General features: G+C 39.7%; 1 protein-coding gene across 1 annotated transcript in view; it reads right to left on the reverse strand.

Annotated features, from left to right (window-relative positions):
• Positions 1-2,710: 2,710 nt before the first annotated feature.
• Positions 2,711-14,365, reverse strand: part of VSTM4 (V-set and transmembrane domain containing 4) — a 161,706-nt gene continuing 150,051 nt past the window's right edge. Inside the window, exon 9 of the mRNA XM_078150904.1 lies at positions 2,711-6,717. Coding sequence (XP_078007030.1) covers positions 6,624-6,717 — 94 coding nt within the window. The 3' untranslated portion in view covers positions 2,711-6,623. The remainder of the gene's footprint in view (positions 6,718-14,365) is intronic.

Genomic DNA, 14,365 nt, shown 5'->3' on the forward strand with positions numbered 1-14,365 from the left:
AGCTTTGTCTTCTCCTTGTTGTAAAAAGCCCAAAAGGGACAATGGGCTTTCTGCAAGTATTACTACTTTGGAGTAATTTCTTTACTTGCGCTTTTGACAGTGGCATTTTCTTACTAATATCAGGGTAAATGTTACCTCAAAAATGTATTTTAAGGTAGGTACTTAAATACCTTATTTAAGGTGTTTCAGACCAAAATGATAAGAAGGTAAGCATTTGCTACCTGTCTCATCTTAGATAATTTACTTGACCCTTTGTGTCTTAGTTTCCACATCTGGAAAAGGAAGTATTTCCCAACCCCTCTTTAATTCCAGTGCCTTCCATCTGTTCATTATTTCCTATTTATCCTGTATTTAGCTTATTTGTATGTATGTTTGTTGACTGTCTCCTCCTTTAGATTGTAAGTTCCTTGAGGGCAGCGACTTTTCTTTGCACTTCTTTGTATCCCCAAAACTTAGCACAGTGCCTGACAAATAGAAGGTGTTTAATGAATGTTTACTGATTGATCAGTTGGTTAGATTGGACTAGAAAGCCTCTAAGTTCTCTTCTGGTTCTATAGCTATGATCCTATAAGATTTGAGGGAAGCTAAAAGATGCAGAAAATTTCCATTCATGGATTTCCATGACTCCCAAAATTCCTATTTTGTTTACAGGAAGCCACTGTTACAATGAAAATACATGACCTGAAGCAGAAGCACAGGGCATCAATAACATCTACTAATACATCAATTTGTTAAGGTTACCTAAGAATACATACATCAAAGCCCTTAAGTGTAATGAAGGACAGGTCGGTTTTGGTTCAGGAGAGGAGAAAGAGATAGAATCAGATTAGTAGCAGTTCAGTAGGGGAGGCTTGCATAGCCTATAGGGAACCAAGTTTATCGGGGGGAGCAATAGGTCTTAGGAGACCCATTCGATGAAGGGGATGAAATTCCATTTGGAGGTCACTAACTGTGTAATCTTAGAGGTGGAATTAGGCTCATTTGGAGTTAGAGGGAGGCAGATTTAAGCTTCATAAAAGGAAAGCCTTCCCTCAAATTTGAATTAAAAAAATAGAATGGGCTGTTTTGCATGGTGATGAGTTTACAGAATCCCAGCGTTGTTAGGGGGCATCAGAGGGTATCTACTCTAATCAGTACTTGAATCTACCCTGAAATATCACCATTACTCATGCAGCCTCTACTTAAAGATGTCCTGTGAAGGAGAAACTGTTCTCTTGAGGCAGTTTCTATCTAGAAAAGTGAAGTATCAAAAAAGAAAAAATAAAAATGAGACTTCTTATAATTAAGATAAGTTATTAACAGATTTTTGAGGTAGTGAGCTTCCTATGATTCACAGTGTTTGGCACCATCCCAGGCCCCTTTCCCCACTGAGGTCTTGTAATTCTAGGTCTGACTAAAGTGAGGGTGCCCATCATGGCCTATGAGGTCATTGAGCTTCACCAAAGTCAGAGGTCCGTGGGTCATGCTGGAGGATTCTGGGATAAAGCTCAGAGTGTCCCTCCAGAGACACTGCCATAGTAACTAACCTCGCATGGATTGATAGCTTTAATCACATAAGCAGAGTACCTTTCCTAATGATACAGAAATTAGTCTTAATGGCACTTTAGAAAAGAGAAGTGACACAGGCCTGACACAACATTCTTATCATACACAGCACCACATGCCCCACATTTGCCTTTATTGCATCTGGAAGTTATGAATCCCTGCAGCTGTGGTGGCAGATGAATCTGTAATGCAAATTTCCTCTCACTTTCAGTGATAGGCAGACTAGGGAAATTCACAGTTAGTGTGTGGGTGTGGATGTGTGGGTGTGGGTGTGTGGTCCCTGAGGGAGGGCACAACAGGATTCACTGAGGAGCGAGGACACTAGTACTGGGACCACTAGTACTGGCTCATGAAAGCTGATTGTTAAATATTCAGCATGAGCACTTACCCCTGGGGAAATTGACAAATGCTACAAATCATGGCTTGGTTTATTGTTTTGTTGGTTATCTAGATTTAAGAAAGTGATGAGGAAAATGCTAATAAAGTAAATTAAGCTTACAAATGTATCCTGTGGATCTATTTATTTATTCATTTATCTATTCATTCATTCATTCATTTATCTATCCATTCATTCATTCATTCATTCATTTATTTACTTATTTATTTATTTTATTCATTCATTCATTTATCTGTTTATTTATCTATTTATTTATTTATTCATCTGTTTATTTATGCATGTATGCATGTATGTATGTATGTATGTATTTGTATGTATGTATTTGTTTGAGAAACAATATAGTAGAGGATAGAAGGCTGGCCTTGGATTCAGGAAAGTTAAGGTTGAAGTGTTGCCTCTGACTCATAAAGTTTGTGACCTTAGGGCAAGTTACTTAACTGTACCTCTTCCACACTGGAAACTTAGACTCTACCCCTAGGTCTACCCTGGGGTATGATAGGTGGGCTTTCACTTTATCTTGTTTGGATCTAGGCTTTCACGCCACTCTAACCTTCCTACCCTTCCCCTCCCTTGCCTACTTTCTAGTACCTCTTTATACCTTGTCTTCTCTAGTATTTAGCAAAGTGCTGACCCATAGTTAGCTCTTAATAGATGCTTAGTAGATTTGTCTATCAGTGCTCCAAACAGTTGTCTAAAAGTTGTTGGAAAGGCATTGGGAGAGGAAGTCCATTACTGAGAACTCACACCTTGATGAAAACAAAGGTCCAGTTGAAAAATAGAGCAGATACGGATTTATCTTGAACTCTGAGGAAATGTTAATTGACACTTTGAAATAAAGCCAACTCTGTGTTAGAATTAGCATGTTAAAACCATAAGACACCCTACTACAGAGGGTGGAAGGGAAAAGACTGAGATTTTGTTTATATGGCAGATAGGGCTGGGAAGGGGGACAGACCAGTGACAAGAAGATTAGTGGTATCATAAGTTCATCAAAAATTAATTTCTATCCAAATCAACATGTAAAAGTTATCATGAAATTCACTCATTGAATTCCCAGTGTCTGAGCTAGAATTTGAAAGGTTTTACTAACAACATAGAAATCAGTTTTCCTTTATAGTTGTATTACCAAGGATGGTGTTGATGCTGATGGTTTTGATATTGGTGGTAGTGGTACTCTAGTCATCTGCCCACATCTGTTATCTGTTGTTTATTTACTTGGAAAAGACCCATGGAGAAGCCGTTCTCCTGCCCCCTCCTCCTTTCCCTCCTGGTGCATGCCTAATGTGATGATAGTAGGTCAAACAAGAGCTATTTCCTAACTTCTGACCTTTTACCCACAGATCCATCTCCAATGAAAACAGCTGTTGAGTTATTTGTTTCCTTTTTTTTTTTAAACTACAAATAGTTTAGTGAATGTTTTGATTTTATTTTTAGAATTGTCCCTGTAGTTTGGGTTTGAGGTGAGGACGAGAAGTCTTGGTGCCTGATTGCTATAATAAAAGCAACCTCATCTTTATTTTAGTCCCAATGAGATTATTCAACTTCTTATGTTACACTGTGTTTTAAAGAGACAGCCCAAACAGTCAAAGACCACGAACCTCCAGGGAGGAAAGAAGTGGTTGCTTATGGAAGAAGGGTAAAGTTTCCCAACCAATGTGAGGTTTTTCTAACATGTGGGAGGAGAATTGGCCTGAGGCAAGAGTGGAGGAAGCAGCTATCTATCTTGGGTTTATCTGTTCAGCTTTCATTCCCAAAAGATGACGGATGACATCACCAGCTTGATGAATTGTGGTAAATTGGATTTAAGTGAGGCAGAGCAGAGCAAAGTCATTAGCCTCACTCTCTTCCAGAGTCATCGAAGTCCAGTGGCAAGAGAAAAATCAAGATGACTGGCAATGGTCCAGCAATATCACGAAGCATGCTCTCCTTTACCCCATACATCTCTGACACTAAGTGCCGTGGTCGGGCACATAGTGAAGGCATAAGCAATGCTGGTTGACTGATTGATTGAGTGACTAATTAGGTAGACTAAAGATTTGTCATTTGTGCTATGATGGGATGCCATATAGGCCTGATCCACCTTCCACACATCTCCCCTTGTTTCACCTTTAACTCTACTTGCTATATCAAATAAATGAGCTCTTATAAACTTGTGGGAGAATACCCCCTGAAGGTTTCCATAATTTTGAAAGACCATGTTCCTCTATGTCTCAGTTACATAAATAAACAGTAACCCAGAGCCAAGTGCACTCTGGTTATGAAGTCCATAAGAGGAAGCAAGAAAAGAATCTTGTGTGGATCTTGACACAGTGAGCCTGTCCAAAGTTGACTTTCAGACTGACCTCCCTACATCTGTCCGTGTGGTTTCCCTTAGACCCTGTTTCTGGGTGTATCTCCTGGCCCTCATTGAACATATCTTGTGCAGTTTACTCTAACACAGTTCAACATACTCTTTGAGGTGAGTCAATGAAGGGGAGCCATGGAATAATCATAATTATATATTATTATAGCTCATATTGTACAGCATTTTAAGGCTTGCAAAGAGTTTCCCCACAACAATCATAGGAGGTAGGTAGTGCAAGAATGATCAGTTCCATTTTATGGGAAAAGACACTGAGGCTAAGAGAAATCAAGTGACTTGCCCTTGGTTACAAAGATGGTTAAGAGTTGGAGCCAAGAGTCAAATACAGGTCCCCTGGATCCTCCTTTCATTCTGCTCCCATGCAAAACACTATGCCTGCCACCATAGTGGAATAAGCAATAACGGCAATAGTAAATTTCAACTCAAGAGGCCAAGTCTTGGCTTCTAGCATAAGTTCTTTTGCCGTAATTGGCCAGCAGAGCTCTGACATCATCACTCCAACAAAGAAACCAACCAGTCAACTCCAGCCAGAACAATGACTCAATTTCTCCCTAAAATCAAGCCCCAGCCTACTATAGTGGAAGGAACTGTGAATTTGGAGTCTAAACTGTGACTCTGCTACTTACCAACTTAGTGACCATAGACAGGTCACCTAACTCCCTTAAGCTTCAGTTTCCTCATCTATATAATTCACAAGTTCAAGTAAATGATCTCCCAATAGTCCTGCTAGCTCTAAAATCCTAAGGTGCAACAAAATTTAGGATACTCATGCAAAAGTCATTAAAAGCCAAGTAAATTCTGGAACAGGATGTGGAGTAAAGAGGAAACTTCAAAGTAAAGGTAATCATAAAAAGCACCTTTGCCTAAGTCCCTGGTCAACAAACAAGAACCATGGGGTAAATGGGTGTGTTTGGAGCCATTTGTGATGATTTCAGAGGAATCTATCCAGCTCAAGCTATTTTGAAGCACATTTCCCCAGAAAGCTAAAATACAGTATTGATCTTTGATTCATGGCACCTCCCAGACAGATCGCATCCATTTGTAGCCCTTTAAGTGTGAAGGGATTTTAGTTTCTTGCTAAATGAAATCTCATTGTCTCCTTTCTTGGTCTACCCCTCCTCCACTACTAAGTAACAGTAATTACCCAGCCATATCTTCTGAGGATCCGCAGTGCATCCCTTGGGGTTTAGGAGAGCAGGCAATCTTGATTCTGCTTTGGGTTAAGTACGCTGGCTGAATTTCTCAGGCACCTATTTGGAGATGCACACTGATGTCCTTGGGGATCCCCGTGTTGTATTGACAATTTAATTAAAATAACTTCCTCGGGAGAACCACACTTGGTGGTATAGGCAGCTGGTTAGCACTACTCTAGGGCCTGTCTTCACACTCCACATAGCAATGCTGGCTCAGGATTTTATTCTTCAAATATTGATCCCTTATGCTCTTGAGGGGAGATGAGAGCTATTGTGTTGAATGCAGAAAATAAAAGAAAATTGGGAAATTCAAATTATCTGAATATTGATAATCACACTGGATATTTTCTAAAGGAATAGGAATTCATTCTCTTTTGTTCTAGCTTATAGGCTACCTCATGAAACTGGAATAAAGCCACATTCTTATCCCATGTTCTGCTATAAGATTTGTTCGTTAGGACACTATACAGTACTATAGGCATCATGGGAAAAATAGTGAGTAGAGAGTCAGTGGGTATTGTTATGTGGTGTAAAGAGCATAGGACTGGGTGTTACAAAACTTGGATTCTAATTCAGCTTCTTGTACTTCCTATTTTTCTGTGACCTTGAGTAAATAATGTAATTTCTATGAGTTTTAACTTTCTCTTCTATAAAATGGGCACAATAATACCTGCCTTCCTGCCCTACTGTCTACCAGACTCATTATAGGGGAAAAACTACATTTCCCAGAATACTTTGGCCTAGGGATCAAATTCTGATTGTAGAAGAACAAGGACTCTGTTGCCCATAAGGACATGTGCCCATAATGAATTTGTTGGTTGGTGAGGAATTTTTGGAAATGTGAAGGAAGAGGAATGAAGGTCTCTATCAGGTCTGTCACCCCTTGAGGCAACAGATTTTTCTGAGAAGAGTAGTGATAACAGCAGAATTTATACTGTTGGGCTTTAAATGGAAAATTTGCTTTTGAAGTAGAGCAACCAAATGACACGTCCTGGTTACAGAAAAGGTGAAGCAAATAGTGCCCAAGAAAAGTCAAGCTTGTAATGACATACGTAGAGATGGCAGCAGCTGGGAAACAGGTCATCAATGAGGCACAAATTTAGTCTTTCAGTGATGCTAAGCCAAGTCAGGATTCTTCCAGGAAGACACCAAAGCTGCTCAGACTTGGCCCGTGACTTCTTGGAAACCATGATTCATAGGGAGTCTTGTTCCCTAAAATCCTGGAAGGAAACAGGATTAAGATTGTCTTCATTTTGTTGTGGTGAAATATTTGACTCTTTCAACAATCTTTCTTACCTGCCTTCCTTAGCAGAGCGAGTCACTAAATGCCTAGAATAGAATCACCTTTAGAAATTCCCAGTTCTTAAAATGAGTGGATGGCAAAAAAAAAAAAGTGAGCCTGAAAGGCTAACTACCACTAAAGATCTGCCATACTAACCCAAATCCTTGGGGGTCTAGATATGGTTGGACCAATGAGGATTCAATGAGATCATGGATGCAAAATGTTATCTAGTTATGAAGGATCATTATATAAATGGGCTGAAACCCATTGTTTGCTGAGACGCTCAATCAGTTTAGCAGATATGATTACATTTGAGCATTTTGTACATCATTAGACCTTAGCCTGAGTCTCTTTCCATGAAAGCTTAAGTATATTCTCATTCGATATTTATTAATCATTGGTGTTACAAATTGCAACTCTTCATCAGTCATCACCTCTCATGAAAGAAAAAAAATAGGAGAGGGGAGAGATGAGCTGCTGCTTCCTCTCAGATCAGCTGCAAACAGAACTCGTGAGATGGAGGGCGACAGATGCTCCTCAGAGTGATTTGTTCCTTGCTTTTCTTAACCTCGGCCTCATATTGCCAAGGGAGCAGACTAATTGTTGACTTAGTACTCTCAATCCATAGATGAGTGGAATGCATAGTAATTGCTATCATTAGAGCAGGAGAGTCACCCTGGAAAGGGAGGGCAGAGGCCCCAGAGAGGGAAGAAGACCAGCCTCCCACAGCTTTCTACACTGGTAATTATTAGGTTTATTGAATAGAGCAGCCGGCAATGCTTCTGAGACCCGAAAATTCGGGGTAGCAGGTGTCATGCTCCATGTTTCCAGAGTTCGCAGGAACTAAAGATTATGCACCCCAACAAACATACCAGCTTACAGCACAAAAGGGTCCTTGCACAGAGTAGGCATTTAATACATGCCTGTTGAACTGAATTGTATTGAATGATGTGCTATGCTGGTATCTAAACCATAAATGAAAGACTACTGGATTTAGAGCCAAAGGACGTGGATTCGAGTCTCATATCTATCACTTACTACCCATGTGACCACAGGCAAGTTACTTCACCTCTGAACCTCAGTTGCCACATTTGCAAAAAGGATAATAATCAGAACTGATTTTAATATAGTGTTAAAACTTTGTAAAGTTCTTTACAAATGTCATTTCATTTGATCCTCACAACCTTTGCATAGGTGATCCCCTATGCCTTGAATGCACTCCTTCCACAACGTCCCCTCTTAGTCAATAAGCATTTATTAAGTGCCTACCGTATGCCAGGCCCTGGGAATACAATGGTACTTTCCTTCAAGGCTTAGCTTTAATGCTCCCTCCTTCAGGAGACTTTTCCTGAACCCCATACATGGGAGTTGTTGTTCTGTAATTTTTTCAGTCATTGCCAATGCTTTGTGACCCCGTTTGGGGTTTTCTTTGCAAAAATACTAGAGTGGTTTGCCATTTTCTTCTTCAGCTCATTTTAAAGATAAGGAAACTGAGGCAAGCAGGGTTAAATGACTTGCTCAAGGTCATACAGTTAGTAAACGGTCAGATTTGAACTCATGTCCTCTTGACTACAGGCCAGGAGCTCTATCTCTTGCATCACCTCGCTGACCATGCGAAACTCTCTCCCAAAACTATATTATATCTATTTTGTATATATTTATATGCATATAGCACTTAATCCAGTGCCTGGCACAGAGTAGGCACTTAACTAATACTGACTTGACTACTTGTTGTCTCTTCCAATAGCATATAAGCTCCCTGAGGGCAAATACTGTTTATTTTTTTTTCTTTTTATCCCCACTTCTTGGCTCATAAGTACTCAGTAAATGTTTGTTGGTTGATTAATATTAACCTAATCAGGAAACTGAGGCCAATAAAAGTAAAACAACTTACTGACAGTCACAGTTAGTGTCATAGGCAGAATTTGAACCCAAGCTTTCCTAACTGGCATATCCAGCACCTCACAATGTTGTTATGAGCATTTTGTCAACCAAAACACTGGTTGGAAAAGCATTGGAAAGCATTTTGTCAACCAAAAAGCACCATACCAACTTAAATTCAGTATTGCTTATAACTTCGTACAAAATAATTTTAAAATATGTGCTGCAATGATTTCTGTAACATGGCTGAAATGTGGAGCTATAACTGCAAATTTAAAGGCCCTAGGATATTAAAAGGACCATAATGGTCATTTAGTGCAACTCTTACCATTTTACAAATAAGGAAACTGAGGACCAAGAAAGTTAAGTGCCCTACCCAAAGGTCACACAGCTAGTAAGTTACAGAATTGGAATTTTAATCCTTATCATCTGACTCTAAATCAAGTGAGTACTGAACAAAATGATAAAATTCATTCACAGCCCTTACCCCTGCTGAATCTCTGCATGGCATGCCTAGTGGCTCAGCCATCACTAAGACCACAGCTGCTGAAAGATTAAAGACCTTACATCCTACATCTCAAGCATACACACACACACACACACACACACACACAACACACACACACACTGAATGCAGTTAGGCTTAGCTACCTTTCAGGATTAAGGAAATGACAGTACTATGGAACTCTGCTTGGGCCAGAGCACATCCGGAATATTGTGTTCTGCTGAGTTGTGGGCACCGCTGTTTAGCACCAACATTTCATTGATATGCTGAGGAGCATACAGAGAAGGAAAACAAGATGATAAGAAGCGCATGAGGTCACTTCTTATAAGAATCCACTGATGGAATTAAAAATGTTTAGCCTGGAGATGAAAAGGGAGAAAGGATAGCTGCCTTCAGGTACTAGGAAAATCTGCCACTGCAAACAGGAATTAGACTTGTCTTTCTGGGCCAGGGGTACTTAACCTGGGTTTGGTTTTTGTTTTGTTTTGTTTTAACGGTCTGGGGTGGAGGGAAGTGTCTTTGGGGTCTGTTGATAGATTTCATTGGGAACTGTAACAGGTGAAATCTGATATAACTGAGGATGGGAACATTTACGTCCTTATCCTCACTAAATTCTAACTGAAATTTAGCATTTCTTTCAGTTATTTAAAAGCATTATTCTGATGTATCCATACACTTCACCAGATTCTCAGAAGAGTTCCTGACACAGAAAAAGGTTAAGAACCCTTGTTCTGGTCCTTAAAAGACAGAACTAAGAGCAAAAGGTAAGGTTGGAAAGAGGCAAATTTAGGTTTAACAAGGAAAAAATTATTAACAGTTAAATATGTCCAAAATTCAATTCAACTTGGTTCAAGGAGTATTGATTAAATGTCTTCTATATACCAGACTTTGAGAATAGAAAAAAATAGTAAAATAGTCCCTGCCCTCAAGGAACTTGCCACCTTTGGGTGGGGGACAGTCTAAAGAGAATGGGGTTACAAAAGGTCTTCAGGGAAAAAAAAACTAGGGGCAGCTAGGTGGCACAGTGGATAGAGCAGCGGCCCTGCATTCAGCAAGCCTGAGTTCAAATCCAGCCTCACATAACACTTACTGTGTGACCCTGGGTAAGTCACTTAATCCTAGTGCCTGGACAAAAAAAACCACCCAACTATATATAATAGAGATTAGTATTTTCACATATGACTCTCAGTTTTGGTTCTACTTTGTATGTGAAAATGGGATTTGGGAGCTCATTAAATTCAGAATAAAAATACATTTTAAAATCAAATTAAAAATGTCTTTCTGGAGCTCTGAGAGAATCTATTCATTTTTGACTTATTTGATCACTGCCTATGTCTGCATCTGCTGGTAGCGTCGTTCCCTCTGGATTCAGAAATTAAGGAAATTAGAAATTTAGAATGCAGAAGCAAGAAGGCCTTAAAGATAAGGCCTTATGGAACGGTCTTAGTATAGGAGGGATTTTTTATGAAGAATGGTCAGAGTCTCTTTAAATCACCTTCTTCATACTCTGATCCAGCCACCCTGGACTCCAGAATTCCTTGTTTTCCTCTGTCAGCCTCCTATGCCCATATAACACATGCCACCTACCATGACTGAAAGAATTTCTCCCTTCCATTCCAATTTCCTCACCTCCTCATGGTACATCTGATCCTGTCAGGTTTAGAAAATCTCGAATTTTTTAGACCACTCTGTTTGAGGTCTTCTATGCACTGAATCATTTCCTAACATACTGTTACTTGTGTACATGTCTCATTCTCTCAGCTAGATTATTAACTCCTTGAGGGCAGGCACTATGCCATTAATTTTTTCCCAGTTCCTATTCCCTACATGCCTTGCATGCAGCAGATGTTTCATAAATGCTTGTTGTACAAGCTTTATGTAAGAGACTCTTGTCAGGGATTTTCTCACTTCTCTTGGATAATATCGCCCTCTGGGACTTTCTTCATGGTATCCCTACCTCTTACCCCTCCATAGACTGAACCCAACTTCTCACTTTTCTTTTTTGGAGGCAATCAGGCTTAAGTGACTTGTCCAGGCCAACTTGTCACTTGTAAACTATGATTAAATAAAAAAGAAATTGTTAAAAGAGGGAATAAAAAAAATAGAAACACTTAAATAAGGAGGCAATAGTGTCAAAGACCTACATGAATTCACAGAGTCACTTAGGAGAGCCAAATGCAAAGGCCCTTTAACTGATACCCTCCACCCCGCCTTCCCCACCCACATACATCTTGGATTTTCTCACTGTTCTCTGCTAGTCCCAGGGATGTGAGGATGGCTTTCTCTCTGTCTCGCTAGTTTCCTGTCATGTCGGCAGCACTACTGTCTGAATTTTACAGCATGGCTATCCAATGCATTCAGTGTCTCAGGCCAAATGAGGAAGAATCTCTAGGGTTCTTCAGGTTTCCATAGGATATGGGGGACCACACCTCCAGAATTCTCTTGTCTCATCAATGTCATTGCTCCTTTCTTTCTGATTCTTCACTCTCTTCTTCCTCTTCTCTATTCCAGTAAGGCTTCTAAAGCAAATGAGTTAACACATATAAAGTACTTTGCAAACCTTAAAGTAATATATAAATGATATTATTATCATTATTATTATTGTCACTTAGAGATACTGTAGAGGGAATTCCTATTCAAGTAGGAGTTGTTTTAGAAGATTTCTGAGGTCCCAATTCTGATATTTTGTGATTCAGAGTCTAAATTGTAGGTGATGCAGAGGAGATTAACTGGAGACAGTGATGCCCAGAGATGACAAATATATTCTCATTTCATAGCTCCATTTGAGCAAATGTGATTTAACAACTCCCAATCAGTAATGGAGAGTAGTCCTTTGACAGAAGCATATTCTTCATATGGCAGTTCTTCACACATGGTTACAAAACATCTTTTTTTCCAAATGTCCTTAGAGAAAGCTTTTAGATAACCAATTTAGCTTCAGCTTCAAAGAGAAGCTCCAATCAGTACCTAGCCCAATCAATCAAATAATTGAAAAGAACTTGTTAAGCTTCTTTTATGTGCCAGGTACTGTGGGAGGTATTACGAAGACAAAAAAAATCCCCAAACTCCTGCTCTCAGGGAGCTTACCCTCTATCACAGTAATGATATCACCGATAACGATGATCATTCTTGCACCACCAGATTCCTTCTTCAGACTAGAAAGCAAAATCATCCATACTGTAGCTGGTCCTACCATACCTGACCAAGGATTTTCCCCAAGGCACTGACAGTACATATATTACAAAGACTTAGAAATGGCTGGTCTTAGCATCCAATTAGCAATAATTGTTAGTTGAGAATGAAAGATACCAGATGGTTCACTACTTCCCCCTACTGTTTATCCTCCAAGGAAGAAGTTTCTCAGCTGACCTGGCCCTGCTCCTGACCCCTACCATAGATTCTCCATTAGAGAGCTGTCCCAAGGTGTCTCCCCAACCCCACTGAATGTATCTTTAAAAGTTCATTTGAGGACATGCTTTTCTGTTTTTTCAAAGTGTACTTGATAAATCTTGCCCCCAGAACCAAAACTACTAGGTATAACTCAAATACAGAGTTTGTCTTTTGGACTTTTCCCTGACATTGTCAACAGAGTTTGGACATCAATGAAGGCAAAATAAGTGGGTCTTCGGGATCCAACATTTCCAACCAGAAGTCCAGGAGGCATCTCATACATATGTCCAAAACAGGACCAATAGTCTTTCCCTACCAAACCCTCCCATCTTTCTAACTTTTTTTTGTTTCCATCTAATCATCCAGCTACAACCTCAGAAGTATACTGAACTCTTCACTCTCTTATCCGTCTTATACAATCAGCTGCCAGGTCTTGTGGATTCTGTCTCTACAGATCCCCTCATACCTGTCCTCATTTCCATTCATATGGCCACCATGTTAATTTAGATCCTCATAATTTCTCACAAGGTCTATCATAATAGGACCTTAATTAGTCTTTCTGGCTTAAATCTTTGGCTTTTCCAATACAACCTCCACATAGTTGCTAAACTAATATTCCTTAAGCACAAGTTTGACCAAGTCACTCCTCTCCTCAAAAAAGCTCCAGTGGCCCCCTTTTGCCTCTGGAATCAAATACATGCAAATTCTTTTGCTTGGCATTCGAAAGCTGGCTATCACCCGCCTTTCCAGACCTATTGTATGTTGCTCTCTTACACACATGCTATTTCCACACAAACTGGCCCACTTGGTGCTTCCCACACACAACATTTTATCTCCTATCTCCATGCCTTTGCACAAACTGCCCCTTCCCATTCCTGGATCACACTCCACTCACCCTCACACCCCATCTCTGCTTCTTAGAATCCCTAGTTTCCTTCAAGGCTACTTCAAATGCCACCTCTTATATGAGGGAATTCTATACTAATAACCTCAGTTGTTAGTGACTTCCCCTTAAGCCCTCAGAAATGTGCTCAGTGTTCACTTTGCATATGTTAGTACTGACTAATTCAGGTACATGCTGTTTCCTTCAAATAGAATGCAAGCTCCTTGAGGTGAAGGACTATTTCATTTTTACCTTTGTATCTCCAGCTCCTAGCACACAGTAGTTATTGAATGAATGAATGAATGAATGAATGAATGAATGAATGAAGCAAAGGGAATGGTTTGGTCACTTCTAACAAAATCCCAATAGTATTCAGCTTAGCTATTTGGTTATCAACAAGAAAAAAAAAAAACACATTGTTTTCAAATCATGCCTACAACCTGAAAAGATTATTAACTTTGTTTTACAACTATGATATAGCCACCTAAATAAACCTGTTGATGACCTTAACCAACGGAAGACAGCATCAATGAATTTTGAGTGGTGTCCCTCTCATTAAACCCACTTGGAATTTGACTGGATTCTACATACATGGAGCCTTTGTTATCTCATAATGAACTGGATATATATCTGATGCACAGAATGTCTATTTCCAAGAGCTGCCTTGGGCTATTGCTATGGGCATGAGAAGTGGGAGTAGCCCCTGTTGGAATCTGCTCGAGCAGGGCTAATTGTACCAAACAGAACAGTTCAGTAGAGTGGAAAATAATCTTCATATATCTAACTGAAGAAGATAATGACCTTTTAAATAACAGAAGCAATTTTATTTCAATACCTCAATTACTCTGAACTCTCAAATGTCAAAGTGCCCGGCACTTTCAAAATAACTTAATATAGACATTTATAGCACTTAGACACAGCTAGTTT

Source organism: Phascolarctos cinereus, unplaced genomic scaffold, assembly GCF_003287225.1.
Source record: "Phascolarctos cinereus isolate Bilbo 61053 unplaced genomic scaffold, phaCin_HiC Scaffold_3;HRSCAF=262, whole genome shotgun sequence".
Classification (NCBI taxonomy): domain Eukaryota; kingdom Metazoa; phylum Chordata; class Mammalia; order Diprotodontia; family Phascolarctidae; genus Phascolarctos; species Phascolarctos cinereus.